This window comes from Cryptomeria japonica, chromosome 11, assembly GCF_030272615.1.
Source record: "Cryptomeria japonica chromosome 11, Sugi_1.0, whole genome shotgun sequence".
Taxonomy (NCBI): Eukaryota; Viridiplantae; Streptophyta; class Pinopsida; order Cupressales; family Cupressaceae; genus Cryptomeria; species Cryptomeria japonica.
In genome coordinates, this window is record NC_081415.1 from 387,377,471 (window position 1) to 387,405,036 (window position 27,566).

A 27,566-nucleotide genomic window follows, 5' to 3' on the forward strand; every position below is an offset into this window, starting at 1 on the left:
CAACATAAAAGTTTTGAAAAAAAATAATAATTTACTTTCATTAATATCACAAGAAAAAAAGAATTGATTAAACAGAAGATAATTACAAAGAGCAAACACACCCTCAATAGAAAAATATAACTCAATAATTATTCTTGTGGAATGGAAAGGCTTGGATATGCATTTATCTCATAAGATGGACTAAAGGATTAGAAACATACCTGACATCTTTTTCCATCTCTCTCCAAGCGCCTTTGCAACCTCTGTGAATGGCATTCCCGGATTGTTCTTTTTGATATTCTGGTAATGCAAAGTTACAGTCAGATAATAATTACAAGATCAATGTAATCCAAAATTCCCTCAAGATGAAAGAAAAGCCACTTCAAATATTGTAGGCGCATTAATGCTCGGTTTAATTTATTTTTCATCTTTTGTCCAAATCTCGCTGGTTGTACAGCAGGTTGTTTGTGGCAGCGGTAGTTACATTGGTTTCATATATGAGGATTTGAGCCATTTCAAAAATCCCATATCTATCCAGTAATAGCTCCAGTCAAAAGCATTACCAATAATTTAAAAAACTATTTTTCATCTTTTATCCAGATCTTTCTTCAAAATATCAGTTTGGCTGTGCTTAATAGGGAAAGCATAATTTAGGTTTAAAAACATTGAGAACACTAAATCTACCAAAATAATCACTGCATCGAAGATAAATTTGCGCAAACAATTAGGGTAGATAATTTTTTTAAATGATCTTGACCATTTTCATCTCTATCATTCGACCATTCCCTTCCCTTAGCATAAGGTCATAACACTTATTATTATTATTTCAACAATCTATCTAATCATTATTTCTAATGATAGGACAAATCTAGACCACAATCAAAGGTTATCAGGTGACACGAGCAGAAATAGAGGCAATGTGAAATGCTTGTACTTGGATCAGTATAGATTGAAGGCCTCTAGATTAATTTTCTAATAGAGGTAAAATGGTTATACATTTGTGGACCAAACCTTTAATTACTAGACTTATTGCCAGACTTTATTTAGAACTTCTAAATAATTTTTTTGTCACCTAGATGAATAGACATTTGCATCCTAACATCAATAGTATACCCCTTCAAATCCAATGAATCATGTGTTATAAAATGATTGAGAACCACCGCAGGTCTAGTCCATCAAATGCTTATATCATGGCTTCATCATTGCAATGATATCTTTAAACTCAGTGACAAGCCCCTAGGCTTAAGAAAATTCAAAAGAAGCCCTATATCACACCTACTATTTGGGTGTATCTGATACCATAGGGTTCTCAGACTGTTCCAGACTGTGCCCTGCAAACTTTTCCTTCCTCGCAATAGAGTACAAGACATTAAATTCTTCACTAATCAAAACAACAGGGAGAAAGAAAGACGAGGCAAACAAAAGGTGAAAATGAATGTAGAAAACTTGGATAAACTTTTCGGCAGAACCTTTACAAGAGAATTGATTCCAAGAATCATTAGATATGTCAAGAACAAAGGCAAAGTCAAAAAGTTAGAGAAACGCTAAATTTAAGAAAAAGAATGAAGAAGGTTCATCCCTAGATTAGGCCATCAATCTGCCTTGAAATGAAGATTAAATAATATGTTGTTATGCTTATCATATCCAACTCTAATTGACAAGTTGATTCATACTAGGAATAAGCTACATTAATATGAGGCTACGAAAAATATTGTAAATACATTTCTCTAAATTTTGACATATTTGGTCACTTTTCTCAATTCCATATACTTCAACTAGTGCATGTGATTGAAGGACTTCACAATAGTAATGAGGTGGTGGCTTCTGTCATGTTTAGGCAGATATAATCTTTAGAATGCTAAAATGTAGTGGTACAAGTCAGCCAGGATGAAGCCAAAGGCATTTTCCAAAAAGCTAACCTAAAAAGATGTTTCTAATACTTGTAAGTTGTATCGCTCAAAACAGCATATTTTGTTAGTAATGTTATATGGTCAATAACGTTGATCCCCTCCTACCCTACTCGCTTGCTAAGTGGATTGTGAAAAGCTAGGAAGCAGAGAAGTATACAGGACAAAGTTTTGTTTGGACCGATACAAAGCCAAACATTAACATTGAAGTAAAAGCTGATTAAAAGTATTTCTTTTGGCTGAAACCAAAGGAATTTTCCAAAAACCTAACTTAAAAAGATGTTCCAATACTTGTATCACTCAAAATACTATTTTTTGTTAAAAAATTGCCATCATTAATAATTTTGATTTCCTCCTACCTTTCTCCCTCGCTTACGGGATTATAAAATACTAGGGAAGAAGAAAAGTATAGAGGACCAAGTCTTGTTTGAACTTTTGAACCGATACACAGTAATATTCAAATGAAATCTACTAAAAAATATTACTTTCGGCTGAAGCCATACAGAAGATTTAATAGGTGCAGAGGATTGTGTAAAAATATAATGTTATATCAATAAGTGCACAAGTCTTAGGATTTCAAGTAAGCAAATGGTAGACAAATTTTAAAACTTGTCGGTTCCTTGATACTATATTTGATCCAAAGCCAACCAAACTGTTCAAATCTATGCTAGACAGGCAACACCTTGTCTAAGAAAGGTTGTTGGAGTAACTAATTGAAGGGAAAGTCCTAAACACAAAAACAAAACAACAAAAGATAAAGGAAATTTCTCAAAGAAAGAAATATAGACAAAATGATACATAAATTACCTCTCTTTCAATTTGGGAAAAGAACATAAAGCCAGACATAGCTCTCTTTGGTGCATTTGGATCCTTCTTTTTTTTCTGCTTCCTCTTCTTTCCACCATCTTCTTCCTCATCCTTCTTTTTCCTCTTTGTTGCAGTTACTTTAGGAGCAGTTGCCTCTTTTTTCTTCACTTCTTTCTTTGCAACCCTCTACAATTAAACTGGTATTGTCAATAGAAAAACATGCATCTCCAGTGTCATAAACATTAAAGTACACTACATAAAAGCAATTAATGGTCAAACAAAAACCATATTTGTAACTAATAGAGAGTTAATATGCATGGGAATGCTTGCCCAACTATACCCAGCAACAGCGTCCTCTACAGAAATTGTACCTGTATTGTTTCTTAAGCCCTGTAGAAGATTTTGATTGATTATCTACCTCTACACAAGTTGCTAGTTACTTACAGTATGTCTATGCATGGTATCCCCTATTATTGCTGAATAGTGCTTGAATTACCACCTCAACTGATGAAGTCTATTTTTTAAACATTCATATTTGAAAAAAATAGTCATGTCAACAAGACTGCAACAATCAAATGCAGCCTTCAATGGTTTAAGCATAGAATGTGAATGTTAGAGTTCGTTCAAAGCATATACTGTTTGAACTTTGAAGGATTAAGAACATGAAAAAGAAAAGAAAAAACAAATATACATGGAAACAACAGCACTCACTTCTTTGTTTTCTGCACTTTCACTAGCATCTGATTCTTCTTCCTCTGAACCTTCTGTTGGAGATCCTGCATCATCCTTCTCTGCTACAAAGTCCTCATCCTGCAAACAACCAAAACAGGACACATAGGTCCCTCAATTGATTGTCCTAATATTGTTCTTATATTGTCTCCAAAATATAGTAAAAGGCATAACCACAGAAAAAAAAAGTCTATGTCATGCCTCTTCATCACTCTCTTCACCACCACCAGCATCGATTGCATTTTTTATTCGTTCAAGATGTGGATCCACAGCTTCATCATCAGAATTCTCAAGAACAGATGCAACTCCACCAGTACCTTGCCCATCTCCTAGATTCATAATTTTCAAACCCTTGGAACTGGATACATCATAGCAACTTATCTCAGGTGAAAACAGAAAACAGATAAACTATCCTGGTGGTCTAAAGTAGAAAGAATATGCAAAGAAAATTGAATCCAGTATTTGGTATAGGCCCCTATTTCTTTGATATAAGTAAAAGGAATTTATTAAAATGATGGTATACTGCATACTTGATGAAGTTGAAAAGATTATGATATTCATTCCGCTGAATGTTACGAAACTGGTGTTCCTGTTCACTCTTAAGTCTTATATGAAGATCAAAGTAGTGAGAAGACATACTGCTAGTACCAGCAGCACCATGTCTCTCAAATTCCAGATATTCAATCTGCAAATAGACAGTACAAGTTATTAGTCTTCTCATAGAGTACAACATTTCTACTTCCACTTCATGAAACTTATCTATGATTTCAACAGTAAGATGACACCAAATAGCCAACTGCAAGACCCTATTAACTTTTTTGAAAAAAAAGAAGAATAGACTAAAATAAAATGTGGGGACAACAAAATTAATATCCTGTGAAAGAAAAATCAGGCCACCGTGCAGCTTCAGAGGAATTTCAAAATTATCATCAGGAAGAAAAGTTTAGATATCATTATGTGTCATCTTTCTCTTAGGCTAACTTACTATGAGCTATGCTACTGCTCTCATTAATTACAAAAGAGGGGGTTGATAGCCACATGAAAGATCAAAAGAAAGATAGTAACCCTGCTACAAGCAACTGAACAGATATGCATCATAGCCATTTTCAGGTCTTTCTTAGTGTACCAAAATTTGGAACACCCAAAGCATATGCAAAATTTTGAGTACACTTCCCATAGTCAGTAGTTATATTTGTGAGGCAAAATACATGCTGTGTGAGCGGGAGTGCAGGAAGTCTTTCCTCGTTAGTTGGCCAGCCTGTGTTGGCAATGTTGGTTTGAGCACAGTTGCTGTAAAGAGGAACTCTCCATTCATAACTTTGCATGATGTCTGCAGTAGAAATCTCCATTTTAGTAGCCTGCCATTTTGGAAAGGGCCCACATTCAGCATGCTCCTAAAGTAGCAATGCAATTTTGTGCTTTGCGTTCTTTAAGGAAGGGTGTTTATGGCTTCCAACTTCTGTTCATATTGTTCAATGAAAGTGCCCATAAACTCAATGCAAGCGTTCATTGTTTCAATTCTTTCCTAATGCTTCCAGTACACAGTGGAGTAGCCTAGCTAAGCAATCTCCAATATAAGGGTTATGCACATCCTTTTCTTCAAGGTTTCTGTCAATACTTGATAGTCTTGTGGAAAATAGCAGTTTCAGATTGGGTTCAATTTTCTGTGTGCTAACAAGATCAGGGATGCGGATTGATGATCTTTGGTATACAGAGGAAGGTTTGAAACTTTCTCCTTAACAAACTGGGTGTTCCAAGAGAAGAGAAGAAATAGGACACCTGTGGACAAGTGCTCTGGCTTGAAAATTTATGTAATCAAGAAGAGGCAGAATAAATGTGATACATTGATTGATACCTAGGGTAAGGAGGTGGGAGTTGGTTCCTAGACCTACTCTCTGTAATAGGAGTATTCTTAATGGTTAAAATAAGAGTCAACCCAGCAGGGGAATACATACCTGATTGATGAAGAGAGTTTAGTTAAGTACCAACAGAAGTCTCTGTAAATTGATTAGCTTCTTCATCATCAATGTTTATGGTCTAGTTCAGGTTGAGATTATTGGCTTGGTCTCTTTTGTCTCTGCGGAAGTGGAACTCAGCTTGGCTTCTTTCTGAGTGTTTGATGCAGACAAGGATCAGGTGCCCAGTGAAAGGCAACAAACCCAAGCAGCTCCACAATAAATAAAACCACTTTACAAAGGCAGCAGGGAATAATTAAACTCCAAAATAAGACAGGACTCAAATACAGTTTGCTTAGAGGCACACATCCCAGTACTAGGATATTACAATAATAAAAAATTCCCTAACCTCTCTGCCTGATCACAGTCCCGCACACCAGCAGGAGAAATGAATCTAATAGTCCCACATCCAGCAAAAAGAATGATTCAGTTTCTCCCCTAACAACCTTTCTGTCCTGTTACTTGTATCTATTACCCTGTCTTCTAAACAAACATATATTTGATTTTATAAGGAAACACCCCAGAAAAAGGTAACAGCTATATCATAAAAAGGCCCGACCCATGAACTAGAGTGGACGAATAAAGGAAGTGCCAGTCAGCAATAAAAACATCAGTCACACAATGGATGCTGGTGGCCAGAAAAGGCTTGACCAGGACTATTAATAGGTAAGAGTCAAGACCCAGTCAGACAGTTGCAACGGCTGAAAAACACAAGCTGGAAATAGGGGAATGCCTGTCAAAGAAAGGGTCAATGATAATCACCGGCCAAGGTTTGTAGGGTGTAAATACCACATCCCATTTGAAAATGCCCAAGCATAAGTGCTGTCAGATGCAGAGAATACTCTCAGGACCTCACCTCAAAGCATAACACCCAGAATGAAGGAAGATAACCAACAAATGAGCCTAGTAACAGTCAGAAATATTTCAAAGAGTATGCTATGCAGGCAGGGAACCAGGCACAACACCAGCCAGGAAAGAGCAGTACAGAAATTGCAGAGACCTCAGATAAAAGTTCAGTAATTGCCAGGTCCAAGATGCAGACCCACATGACAGCAACTAGCCAAAATTGGAATAACTATGTTTTTGGGTGTGTAAGATTGTTTGTGGGCCCAAATGCTCTGCATCAGACACACTGGGTTAGTGAAAAAATTTCTGAGCTTGGGGTCATGAACACTTTGAAAACCTTAGAATTAAAATCCCATACTTGTTCTTGATTCAAAGTGTCTTTTTGACTACTTCCTTCTTCCACTCTCTTAGACATTGGGAATCTGCCACCATTCTTTTTCATCCTGTTCCTTTTGTGCACATGAATCTTCACACAGATATCCTTGATTGTCCCTTACAGTAAGGATGCAAATGCACTTGTTGAAGATCAGCAAGATGTCTATTTTTTCGGAGAGCTCTACCTCATAGTCTTCTGTTGTGAACTTCTTCAAGACCTAACATTGTCACAACACTTTATTTCTTTACTTTCGTGAGCAAAGACCAACCCTCTAGCCTGAAATACTTGTTTCTTTTAACCTTTGGGATTCTTCTTCAAATCCTTCGTTACCTACTTAAGTAATTGTTGCATATGTCCATCACCTACTTCCTTCAGTATACACAATTTTGACAACTCTTAAAAGGATGTTCAGCATGTCTCTCCAACAAATGATCCACCTTTTGTGGAATTTTATCTATGTTAACTCTTGTTTCATCTTCCAATACTTTCTCTTGAAATTGTTGTCCGAAATTCAAGCATGTGATGGACTTGCTGCCTACCTCATCATTTTCCTTTAACAAACTTCAAGTAAACTAGCTTCCATCTTTCATAATGGCATAAATATCTCTCTTCCATCATATACAGCCTCTTGATCAAACTGTCATGGACTTCCCAACAAAACATGGCAAATATCCATAGGCATAACATCAAACAAGATTTCATCTTTATAAGCATCAATATAAAAATAGACCAAACATTGTTCACTTACACCAAGAGTTGATGCTCCTTTTGCAGCAATGAGACTTTGTATGGATTAGGGTGCTTGATCCTCTCTAGCTCAAGTTTTTCCACCATCTACTTTTACTCCAAATTGTTTGTACTTCCACTATCAACAATGACTTTGCAACATTTTTCTCCATATTTGCATATGATTCTAAAAAGACTCCTTTGAAGTGGCTCCCTTTCCTCCCATTCTAGTTTCAACAACACTCTTTTAAACATAAGAGCCTCACCATGTTCTTGTTCCTCCATGTATTTAATTGGAGCAATGATTCTTTCGTCAACTTCAGCAATATGATTCATAGCCAATATTCTTGCTACATTTCGAGCATTCAAAAACTCTATAACCAGCCTTTCCACATATATAACAAGTGAATCCTCTACCTCTTCCTCCACTATAATATCATATTCCTCTTGAAGTATACCCCTTTGAGTTTTGGTTTAAACTTTAAATTACCATTTTGAGTGTTGGTTTCTGTATGTTGCTCTCAGCCACTATCACCTTGTCCTCTTCCCCTCCCACCGGAGTTATTCTATTGCTTTCTTGTCAAATTTTCTTTTTCCTTTTGAGGCATATTGATAGGCATCCTCTACTATCCTTACTAGAACCATACTCATCTCATCCTAGATTGATATCAAAGTCCAATGATGTACCTTACAGCTTATTCTTCAATTTCTTCTACATGACCAGCTCAAATGAATCTATAGAATTATTCTGTGTATTCTTTAGCATTCATTTATTTTTGTTTCAAATTGTTTAATTTCTTTAATAATTCAACTAATAGTCTATTAGTAAGAATTGTGCCTTCAATTTTGCAACCATTCAATCCCATGATTGGATCTTCTTTTTTCCTCTTCTTCATTTATTTATCTACATATGATCCCACCTCAAGGACATACAACCCTTCAACTTAGTACTGGCAAATTTCATCCTCTTCAAGTATTCTATTGACTCAAAAGCAAAATATTTTTCCATTTCTGAAATTTAGTCTCCCAGCTCCTCAAGATTTAGGCTCCCATTGTAACATAGAGTATCCAATCAAGGTCAATTTTCTGTGTGTGACATAGCTCTCAAAAATTGTTCATTCATGTAATATTCCATTTCTCCTTGCCCTACTACTTTTTCAACTTCACTCACATCTTCAACAGGCACACCTCTTCTCTGTGCTGCCTATATTACTTGTAATCTAGCCACCATTGCTCTTAGCATTTCTATTATATCAGCATTTCTCTTACCTCTTGGTCTACCCCTATGATCCATGTCTTCTACGTCAACAACCCATTGAGCTAACCAACTCTAATACCACCTGATGCACACAAGAATGGCATGCCCAGTGAAAGGCAACCAACCCAAGAAGCTCCACCAAAAAAGAAATTTAGAAAGGAATTTCAATTTTTTCCATTCATCATTCAAAGATCTCTTTGAAGTGGCAGAGTACCTAAAAGCTCCACTTGGCATTAAGTGATCAATATATCCACTTGGCATAAGTGGAGAAAATTCCACCTAGTGCCAACTTTGACAGTTTCATTTTCTAGCGTATGAAGGTCAATTTCCCACTTGGCATCAAGTGGAGAAACTTCTCCCCAGTGTAACTTTGAAAATTTCATCTACTTGGCACCCATGGCTGAACAGTTCCACCATGGATTAAAATAGAATGTTTTAATTGTTAATCAAAAACTGGAATGAAGACAAATTGGTTGCCCAAACTTGGTTCAATGCCAAGGGTGAAAACAGTTTTAAATTTTAAAGAATAGAATTGCCTATTTAGGCAGGAAGCTTCACTTCATACTCCACAATTTTTAGCATATTTATATTGTGTGAATGGCACCACTTGTTTTCATTTTGCGTTACACTTCCACTATTGCACACCTTAAATTAGATTAACAAATGAATACATAACACGAACCACATCAACGCATCTTTGGTACTCTCTCTATGCCTAGGGTGAGTACTCAGTTCTTTTCTTTGAGTGATATGCCAGCACCAAGTAGCTTCTCAGTGTTGGTGAGTTTGTGGTCTATATGGGACCATATGGTGCACAGTTCACTAGGAAATAAAAGCCATCACTCCTATTGATATTGCTATCTTCTTTAGGCAAGGTTTACGTTAATATTCATCTGCCAACAAAGGAAGCCTGATTCATACCAAAAGTGCGTTAGGTAGAGTTGAACTTGAGGGACCAATGTTTCATAAACAACCCAAATTTCTTCATGAACCAGCAGCCTCCTTGAAAGGCATTATATTACTGTTTCTTTGACAAAAAGACAACTATGAAGGAATTGCAGGGATTTCCAGTGAGACTAAAGGGTTCAAGTATTCTTGGACATGAATTTTAAAAATACTGGGTTCTGGATCTACATAGTAACATATTGTCCTTATGAATCCCATGCCTATGTTCCAACTTGACAATGGAGAAAGAGATTTTATGATAAATATTCATTTTAAGATAATACTCAATTTCTTTCTTTACGGGAAATATGGGCCCTGATATTGATATGTGCACATGATATTCCAAAACTTTATGTGTCTCTTCTTTAAATTGGGGTTCTTTTTCATTGGAGACTTCTGTTTTATAATTGGAGTAGGATTGCCATAGGGGAGGGGAGGTAGAAGAGGAATCCATGGGCCCCTCAATGGTGCTCATCTCATGGCTGTTGTAGGTTGATCTTGTCATGGTTCAGATGTACTTTTTGTTGCAGGTGGGGATGGAAGGGAACATGGGGCAAGGTAATGGTTGTCCTACTTACTACTATATTGACCTATGATACCAGGTACGGGTCTAGGAGCCCAGGTGCAGAGCCGGGTTCGATCTGGATCTGGGTCCAGTCTCGGTGCGGTCCTAGGTTTGGCCCGGATTCGGGGACTTTGTATGCATAGTTTTTTGTTTTTTTTAAATTGAATTAATCATTTGCCTCCGTCCACTATCTTGCCTCCATCGACTGTCATACCTCCACTTGCAAAAGCTTCTGCTTTCGAATAAAACTTATTTTTGAAGTCTTGTTTTTAATTTAATCTTTTTCTTTTTCAAATAAAATATAATTTATATATGCTATATGTTTTAAATCGGCCATTTGGTATTTACTTTTGTTTTATTCATGTTAAAATTTAATATTTTAAAATATTTAAATTAAATTTATATTATAATATATTTATCATTTATATTATTATATATTATTAATATTTTAAATTAAATTTATTATTTATTTCGTTTTTTATTTAATTTTATTAAATATTCATACATATTAGTACATTAATGTTATTTTATTGCTCATTTTAATATATATATATATATATATATATATATACGGACGTACCCATACCCAAGGGAAAAAAAATTGTCATACCCGCAAATCCATACCCATACCCGAATCGGCAATGTAGGTATCGACCATACCAAAGTAACTAGAAGTTGAACCATACATATTTTATTTTGGAACCATTTTCATATCAACTAAGCCTTATAAGTCTTCATTGTGTCTTGAAACAAAGTTTGGAAGTAAACTGGTTGCATATAAAACTACTTGAAGAATAGAATACCAAAGGAATACCTCGTCGTGAAGAACAAGTGTTGGTGGTTTTGGCAAGAAGAAAAAACTCTTTTCAAGAGGATATAAAATCCCATCTTCAGCCTTGAGGGATGCTCTAACCGCATATCCATCTTGACTGCTACGAAACTTCCCTGGTCGAGTAACTTTTGCACCAGAAAGACCACGCAAAATTTGTGTGAACACTTCATGAGATAACCCCTAGAAAGCATTGCAAAAGAGATGGCAAAGTTATGGTAAATTGCTATAAATTATAGAGAACGCATATTTTAATTCGACTCTGAAATAGAAACAAATTATTAAATAACTATAAACAGCTTTCATCCAGAAATGAATCATAACTTGAGAATCAATTTAACATCAAAACATTCTAATATGAACAGGTAGATATACAATATTTTAATTTAAGAGAAACACTGAAGGAAAAAACCCAATGAAGAAAGGAATGGGAAAATGGTTGAAAGGTTCAACGAAATCAGTATTTGCCCATAAAAAAGGTGACAGTTCAGTATTTTACTATTAAAAAAATCTGATTTGTTAGACATGTATATACTTACTAGAATGATGCAAAGAAAAATTTTATAACTCAAAAGGTGTCACTTGTTACATACAACATATTGCTCATTGCATATATAATTGCTTCAAAGTTCAAACAATTCATTTGCTATTGACAAAAGAATAGAATCCATCACGTTTGACTGTTAGAATAAGATACAACCAAAGTGAGCAATGCACTTATGCACTGAGATAGAGAAAAATAATAAATAAAAATATACATTATACCTTATATGAAGGCTCAAGCTTGTCCTTGTACTTGGTATTTAACAGCTCTTCATTCATTGAAAGTGCACACTCAGCTATTTCTTCCATTGCGAACTACACATCAAAAGAGACTTAACTGGGAACATATCCACTCTTGTAACCAGAATCAGTAGCATAAAAGTGTTACTAATTGTGATTCATCGAGTTAACAAACAAAGTATGCTTACCTGCAAGACAATATGTGGATAAAATGTCTGACCCTTGCGAATTGGTGGATCAAGAGTGATAACCACAAGCGTATGCGGTGACTGCAAAACCCAAAGATTAGAAACTTCTTTGTGATTCAAAAAACATGAGCCTGATGGAATAGAACTGATTTCCAAGAAAAGTCAATAATTCTATGTAATAAATCAATAAAAAAAATAATTATAGGTGGATGCCAAATAAATATAATGAAAAATTATCAAGTATGTTATTTGCACACCTTTGGAAGCATAAAAAGGCGGATAACACTGCTGAACTGAATTTTAAAATCATTGGCTTGCCCTTGGAGACGCAAGAAAGAAATATGGAGCTCAACAGTGTAACGACCTCTGCACAATATGAAATACATAAAAGTTCACAATTGTAATAAAAGTAAAATATCATGAATCTCTAAGAACTAGATTATACTCCCTATTAAAATTCATAAATGAATATAGCATCATTGGCATACCTAGGAGTGAGGATAGCAATATCCTCAAACAGTGCAACAGCTTCTGCACCTGATGGTCCTACATCTGCCATTGACATGATTTTCTCTCGGAAAACCTACAAGAGAATATACTTGTTTTATGTAAATGACAAATGTTTATGGTGTTCTCTGCATTCATAGAAATAGCTTGCAAATTAAACTGGTAAGAAAACATGTACACTTCCTTTATCACACCTGTGCTGGAGGGGTGGTATCATCCCCAGCAAATGTTGTATTAGTATTTGGTATATGAAAACTTAATTCCATCAGAGTGTCTTTCTGAAAAAACACAAAGATGAGAGTGTTGGTAATTTGAATAAAAGGAGGCATAGTCAATATTACAATCTAACCACACTATGACAGGTTAAAAGAAAATGATAAAGCTATATATGGCCTATTCATGAAGAAAATAGGATAAGATCCATTAAAATTTTCTCTTGTTCTTTCAATATCTATTATACTTGGCTCAGAACAACAGTTTTAGAAAATATAATAAACCATTTCTGGACATATCCTCCACATAAAGCATTTGCACCTTAACACTATTTAACAGCAACTAGAGAAAATCAAGAATATATTAGAGCGTGCACACTACATTATCTATCTGCATATTTACAAACCGAAATGGTAATAGAATATAGTATAGACAACTCCATGGAGACAGTAGAGCCAGGAATGATACTTATTCCCATTGAACATTTTCTATTCACAGATTACAAATAAATCAATATTACACGTCATCCACATCCAGATGAAACATGCACCATGGCATTATTTGGTAATATTTCAAGCAAATCCAAGCATTGAGAGCAAGAAAGCTGCAGTCTTCCTACAGACATTTGTAAATCAAATCAATGACATAATATGAATATTATAAAACCAGTACAGCTAGGAATAAAACAAATTTCCACTGCTCTGGAAGGACTAACACCATATAAAGAAAAGCAAATGACATACTATCAGCTCATTCATTTAGGTCATACTCTTAACAACTTTTCTACACAAGCAAGTTTCATTTGAAGCTCCGGACAATATTGATCTAAATGCATATCCTTGAATAACCAAACATAATTCATCATAGTCAGCATTAAAAAAAAGTTGTACCAGGCATTTTGCTTGATCTAAAAGTAATACTACAAAAGGCCAAAGGAAATTTGCTTTCAATATTTTTCAATAGGCAGTTTGAAACCCTGTATACAGGACTTATATAGGGCTCAATCTATAGGGGGATTTTGTGCAAATATTAACTGAACTATTAAAAAATATATATAGGTTAAATTACTGAATATGAAGATGATGTGTGCGTCGCACCTAGATAAAGCAATAGTTAAAGAATGACATTATAGATACAATTGATATGCTGAACAATTGAACATATATATATGACTTACAAAGAAGACCCTTCACTACTGTTTGTAATAAGCATTTGGAAGTAAACCATTGTAATTATTAACATGTCCTGAGGAAATCTGAGAATCTTGGAACTTTATCATTGTATATAGTTCTGCCTCTGGCCACAATGATTGCAATAAGTCTATCCATAAGATTTTTACTTGTGTTTAATTCATTTTTACACGCGAAGAAAATTGCACACTTGTGTCTGTAATTCTTTCTAGTTCTGTAATAAGCCATGAATATCATTGGAGGATTACCCTGCATTGTTGCTCAACACTATCATACAATTTGGGATAAAAGTTAAAACGGATTAACCTCGACAAAAATCATCTCCCCTCGCTCCTCTCCTGTAAAGGTTGGAATTTTCTATTGGCAGCAATTGGGTACTTTGTGCATTTGTAAATCCAGTAGTTAAGTCTTTTCAGAACTTTTTAAAGTAAAAGTGTGAACTCCTGATTATGAGAAAATGATTGTGTAGACCTGATGAGAAAAAGATGTGTTAATGTTATGAAAGTGATCACAAGTTCTAAATGTGGGAAGCTCCTGTTTGCTCTGTATGCTTGCCATTCATAATATTTAAATGTGATTGAACATACTGATTTATCTACTCTATGTTGTTTAGTAACACTTTGGACACTCTGCATGTTTAAATTGGTGGACAGGACATTACAGTGAATTTAGATTTGGTTTACGTTCTTATATAGGAGTGGTTATGTTGAGAATCAAATCAAATACAGTATATCTGCAACTTAAAAGAAAAGAATCCATATAGGAAATCCAAGAGAAGTTGGAAGGTAGGCCTGATTGTAATGAGAGATACCTCAAGATATTCACATTAATTGAATCCCAACTTCTGATATTTCTGTTTTCTATATGAATAGACCAGTTTAACACAAATTCCACTGCCAAGAAGAATGTGGAAATCATAGTTGATACCTTGACAAGGAAGTAGTCCTCACTTGGACAGGTAAACTAAAATTTACTTCAGAAGCAACAGGCTACATAATAAACAGGAAATGAAACCAACACACTCACTTGTGTCAAAACCAGAAAGGTTCGTAGTGGAGAAAAGGGAAATCCTATAACTCATGAAGAATTAGGAGAAAGCTAATGACACTCATGGTGATAAAACAAGAATTGACTATTTCCAACAATATTGCAAACCACTGCAATTTAATGGTATGATCAAATTTAAGGCTGATAAAAAGAAGACTCGGTAAGGAGTTGAAACAAAATTTCATATATTCATGCCCAGATATTTAAAGAACTACCAAGCTTGAAGTTGAAATGAATCAAACCACAATTTTTTAAGAAGTTTATGAAGTGTCATATTGAAGTCCAGATTTATAAGGAAATAGCGAACTTGAAATATGGAAAGAATGAATCTAGAAAGAAGACTATAATCAACTTATTCTGACATTGGTCCAGATGTTGGAATAACTAATTAAAGGATTAAATAAAACAGTAGTACCATGTGAATAGGTTAAGGAACTCATTGAAGGAAATTCTGAGCATTGCACCCACATCAAACTGTAGTGTTATTTAAAATGCTACTGCTTAATATGGAGCAACAAACAGCACTTACAAACCAAGAATTTGCTAGGTGATGACAATGAAGCCTTTTGATTCAAAATAACAATAACATTGTTCCATAATCTCATGAAAAGAAACAAGCATATGGTGACTAGGTAATGGCAATAAAGCCTTGGGATTCAAAATGACAACAAAGCTGTTCCACAAATTTATGAAAATAGACAAGTATGAGCAAAAGAATCCAAAAATATGATCATAGAAACAGCACACCAAGGGACATAAGGAAAATGAATGTCCACTAAATCATACACAATCTCTGATGTTAAAACATGACACCAAAGAATTCTCATTCATTTAAAATTTAAAAACAATGAAACTTTTTGCATGATAAACAACTACTTCCAAGTGGAAGTTGAAAATTTTGGAGGAATGAAGGATCAAATAGCAATAAAACAGCAGGTACCCAAATCCATGGGATGAATCCTTACCATTCATTCAACATTTATGCAATAGAGCAATTCATTACTCTACCAATCAATCACCTTTTCAAGCATGTTTGGGGTATTTGTCTATTGGTCCACTTGATGTTGCACTAGGACAATGAGATGAGCAAGGAGTGGATTTGGAGTTTGCAAAAGCAAGAAATATGTTGTAAGGATTTGTCAAATCCAACTCAAGGTACAGGAGCAACTAGTGAGGTCTCAAGTGAAGTGCAAAACAAGGCATGGCCTAAACCTGGGTATAGGATTACAGGTGGAGGGGAATTATAGTTCAAAACATAGTTGAAAAACTCAGACTTGCAAAAACTCGACAAGCCCAAAAAACACGACTCGGCAAAAAACTTAGCAACTTAAAAAATTGGTTAAATTTCATTAGAAACACAATTTTTTTTTGAAAAATTCAATGTGAAGATGCATCTAATGAGTCAATAAATGAGTACATAAAAGAAACAAGTTGAGTCTAGTTATATTTGATTGATTTGAATGCAAACTGGTTACAAAATGGCATTCTCATGTGGAATGTTGATGCCTAATAGTCTAAAACAAAATGGAAACAGAAAATTGATTTTATAAAACTAAAAGTATATACTACATTAAAACATTTTACATCTTCCTCTTCCCTAATCTAGTAAAAACTAGGGAAGAGGTAGAACTTGAGGTCTAGTCCTAGGAGTCTGTTGTGGCTCCTCCACCATGCTCGGCATGACAATTTGTCGCTCAAACTCCATCCTGGATATAGATGCTGGTGGCAATGACTCCTCATCATCCTCAATGTCATCTAATGGCATCCCAATGCACCCCCCCTCCTCTAATGCCTGCCTCTCCATATCGTAAATCTCATCGTCGATAAACAATGAAGGCTTCTCATCCCACCCTATCCAATCATTGTAAGGATCCAAATCAATTGGATCACCTAATATATTTTGTGCATATCTTGTGTGCAGCAGAAGATTGTATTGCCAAAGACAAGGTCATTGAGGCATTACTAAGCTAATTTGTTCTTCTTTGTGTGGATGGCCAAAAACAAGCTCCAATTATGCTCGCAAATCGATGTGCTACAAAGTTGGCATAAGACGCAAAGGGCAAACATTTGGATATTTAAGGTATTTCCACCCCAATTTGTCCACCAAGACTACTAAATAAATATTGAAGAATTACAAAGAAAAGTCAAAACCTTATTTTATCAAATTATCAATAGTTGTAAACTTGTAAATTTAAAATTTGTAACTTGTAAGATGCATGTGAAAGACTCCAAATTTTATACCTGGTGTTTGAGTGGTTCTTCCTCTCTTAGCTAGCTCTAAAGAAAAGAGCATACCCTTTGACTCCCTATAACATTGCAATTCACTGACAATGAAGTCTGTCACCTCAACCTGGGGTGTCATCCTTTGAATGCATGTAATGGGGCCCTCCATAACCTCTCCTTTGGGATCTAAGAAGGTATCTGAGAAGAAGAGACGCGGATTGAGGAAGTACCCTACTATATGGATGGTTTAGTGGAGTTGATTGTTCCACCTTCTATTAATAATCTCCCATACAAAATCAATTTTGAGGTGGTCCCCCTTATAATTATTTATGATAGACCTGTTGGTGTACGTTTTATCATATACCGAACATTAGAATAAAATATCTAAGGATACTCTATCCTCTCCTGAACAAAATCACTACTTCTGCCAAGATTGCGAGAAAGACCACAAGGCGACTCCAAGGTTTATATGTGTGAACGGGCGACTTTGTGTTGGATAGCTTCCTTGGTTATGTATGGTGAAATACACGGGGGACTTACGCTTGGCTTGTTCAATCCACAATGGAGATTTATCGTTTGGGTTTGGATCATGGACTTCAAGAAAACTGAAAAGGAGATAAGGTTTAGAAATTCTAATCTATTCCTAAGAGTTCAAGAGACGGTATTAACTAGGTGACTTCAATAACAACACTTTGCTTCGCACACTTAGGACAACTACACAAAGTGAGTGCGATCTTCTAGGGATGTGCTTATGATTTTTGTACTCATGAATAATACCAACAGTTGAACAATATCACTCAAAGTAGAAGTTAAATCCTCCACAAAATAAGCTTAGACTAACTTTACACAATGAATAAAAATCATTTGTTCATCAAAAGTATGAGCGTAAATTCACCATAAATCAATACTTATCAAATCTTGCATTCTTCTAACATACATGACATAAAATCTAAACTATGATGAGGGATAAGAACCATGCCAACTTCAACATAAGAGAGGTAATCACCATCAATTTGAACAATGCATTACTTATTACTTTGGCAATTGTAAGCAACAATTACTTATTTCAAAATGTTTTGCAACATGCTCGCATGATTTACAATGAGGGGGTTGTTCGAATCAAGGATCACTGAGTTGGGGGGGTGAACCAATGATCTACCGGTTAATATATTTTCTGACTAAACTTTAAACCACCGAAGCATAAACATGAAACTGAAATGCAGAAACACAAAATAACCAACCACAAAATCATAACACCAGGATTTTTACGTGGAAACCCAAATAGGAAAAACCACGGTGGGATTTGAACGCACAATATTATTCCACTATGGCTAGTAGAAAAACAATATTACAAAATGGGGAATGCACTTGCATTTAGGCACACTACCTGGAGCTTACAACTCATTTACCAAAGGGGCTACAACCCTGGAAGGCTCACTGCCTTACTGATTAATTACAATGATGAATTACAGCAAATGAACTCCAAAATAGCATCTACAATGCCTAGATGAGTTCCGGTTAAGTGCCAAATACACTGACTGTATCACCTCTGTTGTTCTGCTCTGTTCTGCCCTGTTCTCTGCCTCAGTCAACTACCGGATCAAGAATGTGCACATGAAACTGCACTACAAAATATTCTCGCTCGCATACATTCATACCATACATCAAAATAGATCATCTACACCGGTCTTATATATCCGCAATAACAAAATAGATCATTCACCAAGTTGGTTTGTTAATGTAACGTGTAGTCTTATGTCAGCTTGACCGGATCACCAAAGATAAATGCGGATCACCAAATTGATGACAAAATGTTGTCTCTATGTCGGCCAAATCATCCTATACACGATTCATAACATCAGAATCACCTGAAAGCTTTCGGACCAAACTGCTCTGTTCAACCTGAAATACTAGTTAACTAGGTACCGGTTGACGTCTGCTTCTGGATATCAAGATCCGTGATTACCGGATGGGAATCTCATGAAGAGTTGCCATCAATGACAACCCTAAACCATTAATCAAGCATCAAAAGCCACCAGATGAGTGTCAATTGCCAATAGGGGTGAGCTCAATTTATAGGCTCCCCAATTACAATTCAATGGCCAAGATTGATTTCAAATCAACAGTCAAGATTACAAAATAAAACCCTAATTAGGGTTTGCTACAACTAACTACCTCTCGACCAATGAAAAAATTACATTACAGGACACTTGTCCTTCTTGCTAAATATAAACCAATAATAAAATAGAAGGTTGTTACATTGTGAAGTGTGCCTTCTAGAAGCTTCTGGATAAGTCAGGTTCATTGAACCTAGACATGTTGATCTTGATTGTTGAATATCCTTCTTGAATTCTCCAATTGGTGCCGAAAAATTGCCTAAGTATGTAAATTTGTTTGGAATAGTCTTCTTGCCACTATCTGATCTTGATTGGGAGCTTGTCTTTGACTCTTCAAGAGATGAAATCCTTCAAGAAGTTTGGAATTTACGCCAAGCCTGGAGACTTTTCTTTCTTGATTTTTGGAAGCTCTTTCAATTGTCTTGAATTTTGGAGAAGAATTCCCCTGTGCCTTCGCCACAATGGAGGAAGCTAGAACTTTTTCTGTGAAGTATTTCCCTTAGCCAAATTTTGGCTAGTCAATTTTATTTTGAGACACCTTCGTGTGGATCCTCCAGCACCTAGCCAAGATTTTTTACCATTTCTATGCTCGGACACAATTTGCCTGTGGATTTGCCTTCAATTCTGGATCTGGCTTGTGCTGAATAGAACAAACTCCGCCTTTGGACAAGGATTGTATTCATCTTCTCCTTCTCCTATTTTTTCTTCTTCTTTCTTCATGTTTCTTCTCCAACACTTAGTCAAAATTTGATTCTTTTGGTTGTGGAAAATTCCATACTTAGCCATTCTTCATGTGTCAAACAATTTTTTTCCAACTCGTTCGTTTGTTTGACCCTTGATTTCATGTACTACTTTGTCAAATTTGTTTTTCCCTTTAACCATTTTCTCTCTTCGGCATGGCAAGTCGATTGTCTTCATGTCTTATCCCTGAGCCATAGGCAAATTTTTATGTCTTGCTTAGGCATCTTCACATATTCCATTTATGCCTAGTCAACTTGTGTTTTAAAATTTTATTTTCTTCTTAACATGTCTAAGCCCTTTGCTTTTCTCTTTAAACCTTGTCTTCATGGCGGATTTGGAGTCCTTTATGCCAAGTAGGACTTGGCCAATGTTTTGCCAACTTCAACTTGCCTAAGTTGGACTTCGCTCAAGTGTGGACATCTCCTCCATGTGTTCCTTGGCGGACTTGGCTTAGTCTTTTCCATCTTGCTTCTTGGTTTAGGCGGACTTCATGTCTTCTTGGCCATGTTAACTTTCATCTTTCCTTAGGCTGGCGGACTTGAGCTTCTTCTAGCCATTTCATACCTTCAAGCTAGGGCGGACTTGGATGATGTTTGGACATGGCAGAGTTTACATCTTCTTGGACATGCTTTCTTTGCCAACTTTGTTTTATTCCTTTCTTTTGCTTTTCTTTTGCAACCATGGCGGACTTCATAGTTTACAAGCCAAGGCGGACTTCACTCCCCTTGTGTCGTCTTCCTTTTGGCGGACTTGGAAAATCTATTTCCAACTTCTGCCTTGCTCTTCCTTAGGCGGACTTGGAAGACTATGTGCCATGCTTTATTTTGTTTGTTGCCTTTCTCCTAGAGGGCGGACTTCATGAGTTTTATTCCAACTTTAATGTGCTTTTCCAAGCTTGGGCGGAGTTAGGAGTGCATAAGCCAAGGGAGGACTTTGAAGGTCTTGTGGCATTCTATCTCTTGGGCAAGGTTCACCTTCTATCTGCCAGAGAGGGCGGACTTTGATGAAGTCGGGACATCTTCCATAGGGCGGAAATTGAACCTTCTTGGACAATCCAAGGGCGGACTTCATCCTCCCTGTGCCATGTCTTCTTCTAGGCGGAGTTGACAAAGGCTTTGCCAACCTTGACATATGCTAGGCAAATTTTGACTTGCCAATTTTGAAATTTGTCTTTGCTCCTTCTTTACTTTCCATGCCTTAGTTTTATTTCTCTCCGTTCAACTTGGTAGCTTAACCTTGAGTAGGAGTTTGACTAACTCTTGCCAGGAGTTAGTTGACTGATGGTAGGAGTTTAACATGTGCTTGCCAAGTTTGCTTTGTGTCTAGGCGGACTTTGATCATTCCTTGCCTTAGATTTATTTCTTCCCTTCAACTTTGTCTTAACCTCAAGTAAGAGTTTGATTTACCATCGCCATGAGTTAGTTGACTGAAGGTAGGAGTTTAGCATGTGTCGGACAACTTCACTTGTGCATGAGGCGGACTTGGAAGATGCTTGGACATGTATGCTTGGAAGGAATTCATCTTCTCTTTGTCATGCCAACTTGGAAGACTCCATGCCAAGACGGCCTTTGAAGAGTCTTAGCCATCTTAGACAAGGCGGACCTAGAAGTCTGTGCCATTCTTGAATGTGCTTAGGCCTAGACATGATTCCAAGATGATCAAACCTTCTTCCCTTATCATGAGCGAATTTCAACTTGGACAGCTATTTGCCATCTCCATGCTTGACTTTATACTCGATCAGCCATGTTCATGTCAAGTTTTATCTGGAACAAAAACCCTAATTGAGGTTTTACCTTGCTTTTTACACTTAAAGACATAATTTTTCAAATCTGAGGACATGGACATTGATCATATGGCTGATCTTCTTGAACAAAACCCTAATTAGGGTTTCCATCTTGCTTTTACCCTTAGAGACCAAAATTTTCAATTCTGACAACATGTGCAGTAATGATATGGCCTAAAGAATCAAAACCCTAATCTCAGAAGAAAAAAAGCGAAAAAAACATAGCCCTACTTTTTGTACTTAGAGGCAAAATTTCTCGAATCCGACAACAAGGGCACTAATCAAATGACATGAGGAACAAAACCCAAGTACTACTTTCAAAAAAGCAGGAAAAAGAAAAAAGAAAAAAGCGAAAAAAAAGCAAAAAGCAAGCCAAAAAAGTTGTTTCCCGGATTGTGCCCAAAGTGCCAAAAAAAAACTTTCTATTTTTAGAAAAAAGCAAAAAGCAAAAAAGCAAAATTCCTAAAAATAGAAAGTTGTCAGAAATGACTCAAAGCAATTGCGATCCTCGTCCTTCAAACCTTCTAAGCACTTTGATGATGTTCAAACATGATTTTGAGCATGATCTCTCCATTTGGCTCGGGATGACTTCAAGTACTCTATCTCCTCATTTGCAAAAAGACCAGTGATTAGCAGTTGCGACGCCAAAGCAAAACCCTAAAAAAAAAAAACAGGGGGTCCCCATCTACAATGGGGCGATGTGTGAAAAAGGTCACAACAAGACCCCTTGGCCCTATCCATGGCCTCAAAAAGATACCCCATTGGGGTTTGATCCCCATCTACCAAGAAAAGAACTCTAATCAAAGGCTCCAACACCCACAATTTAAAAATTCAAAAAGATTGAAGTTACAAATTTATAATTTAAGGCTTAAATTATAAAAAATGAATATTTAGTTTAAATTTAAATTCAAAGTTTTGAAGTTAACTTCACAATCTCTATAGCTCTTTGTGCACATAAGTTGTCGAAGATTATGGATGCAACCCTCTCTCCTTTAGGCCCCTTCGAATAAGCTGAGTCTAGCCACGCTTGACTCACAAACATTTGTTTCAAAGCCATCAATGAACCCAGAATGCTTTGCAACATTAAGAAAATCGTTGCAAACGTTGTGACACACGATCTTACCAACTGTTTCCCTTGGGTGTGATCTCTCATCAAGTGAAGAACCCAAGGATGATTGTAGATAAATTTTGAGATACTCATTGCATCCTCTACAATTGATGTCACCCAATCAAGTTTGCTATGTCCTCCAAAAGAAGGTCAACGACATGTGCTGCACAAGGTGAGCAAAAAAATTCTCTTAGAGGATTCTCCCAACCACCACATATGTTACTGCATCATCAGTTTTTATTTGCACCATATATTCAATTCCCACCTCCATGACAACTTGCTTCAATATTAGAGAAAAAAAAATTGCATTTTTCACTTTGTTGGAGGCATCCACTGATTTCAAAAAATCACATCAAGTTTGTAAGCTACCAAAAAATTAATGATGGTGTGTTTTTTCCCATTCATCCAGCCATTAGAGAGAATAGTGCAGCAATATGTTTTCCATTCCTTTCTTTTATCTTCCACCACTGCCCTTGCCCTATCAGTTGCATTCACGAGAAGCCTAGAAGTACAAAAGTGAAATTAATACTTGCATACCCGCCACAAAATGCAAGACTCCCTTGTATTTCTGCCCTTGAATACATGACTGCCCCATATTTTTGCCATTTAATACATGCACTAATGAAATTCCCGATCGAGAATAATGCACACCACTGATTTCCTCCCTTGAATGCATGCACAACTAAGTTTTCCGCTCAGAATTACATGAGAAGATGTAATTCCCAACCAACAATGCATAAACAACCTCAAATCCTGCCCAAGAATGCAAGGATGAGGTCAATTTCCACACAAAAATTCAAGTCAAGGGCAGAAATTCACTAGGAAACGCAGAGCGCCCTTGCATTCCCGCCTAGCATTGTGAAAATAGGATCTGCTCACCCTAAATTTATACCCTTTCAAGTGCAAGCACCTAAAGATGAAGTCGGGCCAACTTCGCATAGTGCAAACCTCAAAACGCAAGGGAAGAGGAAGGTCAGCTAGGTGAAACATAATGCAAAACGTGTAAGCTGTGTAATGATACAAGGTGAAATGTGTGACAAGATGTAAAAAAGAGGCCGACATGAGTATTAAGATATAAAGCCACACAAAATGTGTGAAGGGCAAGCACCAATGAAGAAAATGTGCAATGAAATAGGGCCGACCTGCTTGGAGTTTTAGAACAAGCAATTTGAAAACCATTTCGGAGGGAAACCAAATGGAATTACTCTTTTGGCCGACCCTCTCCCCTCTTTGATAACTGTTTCAAGGAAGGTGTATAAAAGAAATCCAAAGATAATATTTTGCAACAATTCAAATTGAAAGTGAAGCAATTTAAAAGGCAGATTCAGGAGCGAAATAAGGAGCAGGTCAGAATTAATTCCAGCAGATCAAAAGAATCATACTTCCAATTCAAATCAGATCAGAACAGAGGTGAATAACAGGAGAGATGAATGTGAATTTGAGGCAAGGGAAATCAGATTTCTAAGCCAAATTATGAGAGAAGAAGAAAAGGTGGGAGATGCTGATATTGAAGGTCTAAAGGAGGCAAATTTGTGAAATGAAAACCAGTCATTCGTTTCCTGATCTGAGTTATTTTCATCAGCAATTTGAGTGTTTTCTAAGCCTGAGATGCCATTCCCAGGGTTTTAGAAGGGTTTATGGAGCATTACTCAAGAATTATTGATGTTGTTTTGAGATAGAATTGCTTCTTTTGAAGATTGATTATCAAGAAAATCCTTCTAAGTTCTTTAACATGATTGTCAAGATATTGCAAAGACTTTGAACTTTCACTTCCTTATCTATTTTCTTCCATTTCACCTAACATAGGGTGTCATTCACAATCATAATCCAAGGCATTTTGTTTTCCTCTTTTCAAGATATCGAAAGGATGAAGAGGGAGGTCAACATGAGGAGGAATAGCTCAAGATGTTCAAGTTCAAGGAAAGAAAATGAAGTAACTTGGAAGGCCACAATGTGAAGGAATACAACATCAAGATTCTCAACAAGGAGGGCATCATAACTATTGTGCCTTGCACACACTCCCCGTTGTCGACAGGGTGCCCCCTTTCTTGTTTTGTCATTCGCCTCGTCAAGGCCCTGAGTAGGAATTTTGTGAGTTCACAAAGAGAAGTCGCAACAATGAAGATTTTGAGCGTTGGGAATATGGTCTGACCTAAGATTGAACTAGCCTAAGTCCTATATCCTAGAGAGTTCGCATCTTGAAAATGAGAAGCAAAATTTTGCATCTAGTCCAGACCACCAATCAAACACGAGGTTTTAAAAAACTGAGAAGAAAGTTGGCTATCTAAGTGCTTAAGGCAAATCAAAATATGTCACATTTTAACCAAATAGGCCTAAGTTTAAAGTTTGCTAGGTGAATCCAAAATTGCCCGTTTGACCCAATTCGCCCGAAATTGCTAAAGTGAAGGTAAAGTGCTTAAAGATAAAATATTGCAAAAGGGCCGAATGGCCCGAATTTTATAAAAGGGCACTTAAACGCATAAATCCAAAAACGCCCAAACAAATCGAAATGCCCAAATTTCATTAAAGGAGGCGTTTAAAGGTAAGCAAATTCGCCATTTTTTTTCGAAATGGCTGATATTCTCACAAAGGCATTTTAAAACAACTTAAAGAAAATAAATCGCACATAAAGGATGAATAGCCTGAAGTTTGAGAGGGGCGTGTAAAAACGGCTTTAAACGTTGTCTCTCACTTCAGCTAAATGGCCCGAACTGTGAAAAGGGAATTCATTTTTTTAAAACTTAGCACAATGTTTAAAATCGTGCAATTCATCTAAATAGCCCGAAAATAGAGAGAGGCAATAAAAGTGCAAAAGAAAGTTCGCGCAATTCATGTCAAAAACCTGATTTTTACAAAGAGGATATGACCTAAGGCAAAATCACAGAGATTCAATTGGCCGAAGTTCGTCAAAGGGAGACATTATAAAAGGGCATTAAAAAGAGAAACCGAGGAGAATTTGCACAAAAGGAGGAAATAACCCGAAATTGGCAAGGCAATTTAACTCAAACAGAAGTCGCGTATTTGGGTCTAAATGGCCGAAATTTGTGAGGAGGGATGTTTAGACTTATAAAAACCAAGCCGAAGACAAACACTCTATTCATCAAAAGGACCCAAAGTAGAGAACGAGTCACTTAAAAATCGCACAAATGATCAATAGGCGTCTAAGAGGGTGAAGGAAAATCGCACTTAGGAGTTCGGCATTTCTTTTGTTGACGTTGCAAAACAATAAGTTTGCTCATTTGCCTCTGAAAATCCAAACTTACTAATCGAAAGAGAACGAGGAAGGAAGTTTGGCGTTTTGGTTGATTTTGCAAAAGGAAGGCCAATCAAAGTTTGAATTCACCAAAGGACCCCGCGATTTATCCCTTGGAGCTTGAGTTTTACATTAGGGCAAAGGGCGTCCAGAAAACAAATTCGGCAGTCTTAAGGACTTGGCAAGTTCATTAAAGGAGGGTGTTCTCTCAGTTCACTGCATCAGGCCAAAATTGCAAAATCTCTCCGAACACTAGGTTCCAGCAGTATTCGCAATCAATAATCCCTCACAATTTACTTCTAGGTAAGATCTTATTACTCTCAAAGTAGTCTTGAAACTTTGCAAAAGAATCGTGTTTTTACTTGCCTAGGGTTAAAATGTAAAATGCATTGTGTAGGATTTTGAAGCATAAACCCAAGGGAAACATCAACAGCACAGTCATTTGCCAAAATCGGCCCTCCAGTCGAAAATTCAGAACTTAGACAAATTTAGGGATTCTGGCCAAAATTGCAAAAACGTAAAATCATCTTTTCAAAAAAAAACGCGCATTCAAAACGCTCAACACAAACACTAAAAACTTAAGCGTACAAACCAGAAACGTTTACAATTCCCGCATCAACAAAATCAGGAGCAACTATATTTTGAAAATTCGCTCAAACCAACCAACCAAAATTGTCAAATCCAAATTGCATTTATTTCCAAAACGTAGATTCCAGATTGTTTAAGTAGCATGTTTTAACGCATCTTCAAATTTTAAATTATATTGCTATTGATCAATTTTATTGCTAACGCTGTCTTCTGGCACTACTAACCCGCATTTTTCACCTTAAACTCGTCTCGTAATTCATGTCCGAGTGTGCAAAATAGATGCCTAATCAGGTGGCAGAATCTTCCAAGGCACCTGATGCACCAAGGACATCACAGACGTCCAAAGCCAACATTCCCCACAAGCTTGAAAAGATGAAGTATCGGTATCAAGGGGTGATTAAGAGTCGAAGGTCCATAGCAATTGGGAGAATGTTGGAGATACGAACCTTGGGCATGTAGACATTCAAAACTTCAGAGAGAGGGTATATGCTCCAAATGCATGCGGAAAGCCCAAGCAGATGCTAGAAAGCGGCATTGCCCAGGTAGCGGGTTTCCCATCGGCAATCCAAAATTATGAGCTAGTGGTCGAAGCCGCAAAGCATTATCAGCCAGAGACCAAAATGGTGGTAGCAAATGGAATGGTAATGGTTGATTTCACTCCAGAGGCCATCGGAGAGGCAATTGACATCCCGCTTCCTGAGGGCGCCACCGCGGTAACCATAGACGAGGCCCAGCTCGCTTTTGATATGAATCCCAGTAAGTGCAAGGTACTAATAAACAAAAAGTGGTTCAAAGAAAGAAGAGCCCCGAGCACTAGGATCGTCAAAAAGACCTATAGAAGCGAGTTTGTTGAAGAATGTGGGGACATGGTCGCGTTGCTTAGTCGCGTCATGGGGCTCCCCC

At 36.7% G+C, this 27,566-nt stretch overlaps 1 protein-coding gene across 7 annotated transcripts in view; it reads right to left on the reverse strand.

The window, feature by feature from the left end:
- Positions 1–27,566, reverse strand: part of LOC131071617 (FACT complex subunit SSRP1) — a 154,212-nt gene that overhangs the window by 898 nt on the left and 125,748 nt on the right. For 6 of the 7 annotated variants that reach the window (XM_058007533.2, XM_058007532.2, XM_058007534.2 and 3 more), the window contains 11 exons: positions 12,595–12,678; positions 12,382–12,476; positions 12,151–12,259; positions 11,894–11,974; positions 11,688–11,780; positions 10,908–11,105; positions 3,953–4,107; positions 3,624–3,780; positions 3,405–3,503; positions 2,694–2,879; positions 201–279 (listed from right to left, as the gene is read on the reverse strand). In XM_058007533.2, coding sequence (XP_057863516.1) covers positions 201–279; positions 2,694–2,879; positions 3,405–3,503; positions 3,624–3,780; positions 3,953–4,107; positions 10,908–11,105; positions 11,688–11,780; positions 11,894–11,974; positions 12,151–12,259; positions 12,382–12,476; positions 12,595–12,678 — 1,336 coding nt within the window. The remainder of the gene's footprint in view (positions 1–200; positions 280–2,693; positions 2,880–3,404; positions 3,504–3,623; positions 3,781–3,952; positions 4,108–10,907; positions 11,106–11,687; positions 11,781–11,893; positions 11,975–12,150; positions 12,260–12,381; positions 12,477–12,594; positions 12,679–27,566) is intronic. The other variant, XM_059213881.1, reaches the window with a different exon arrangement.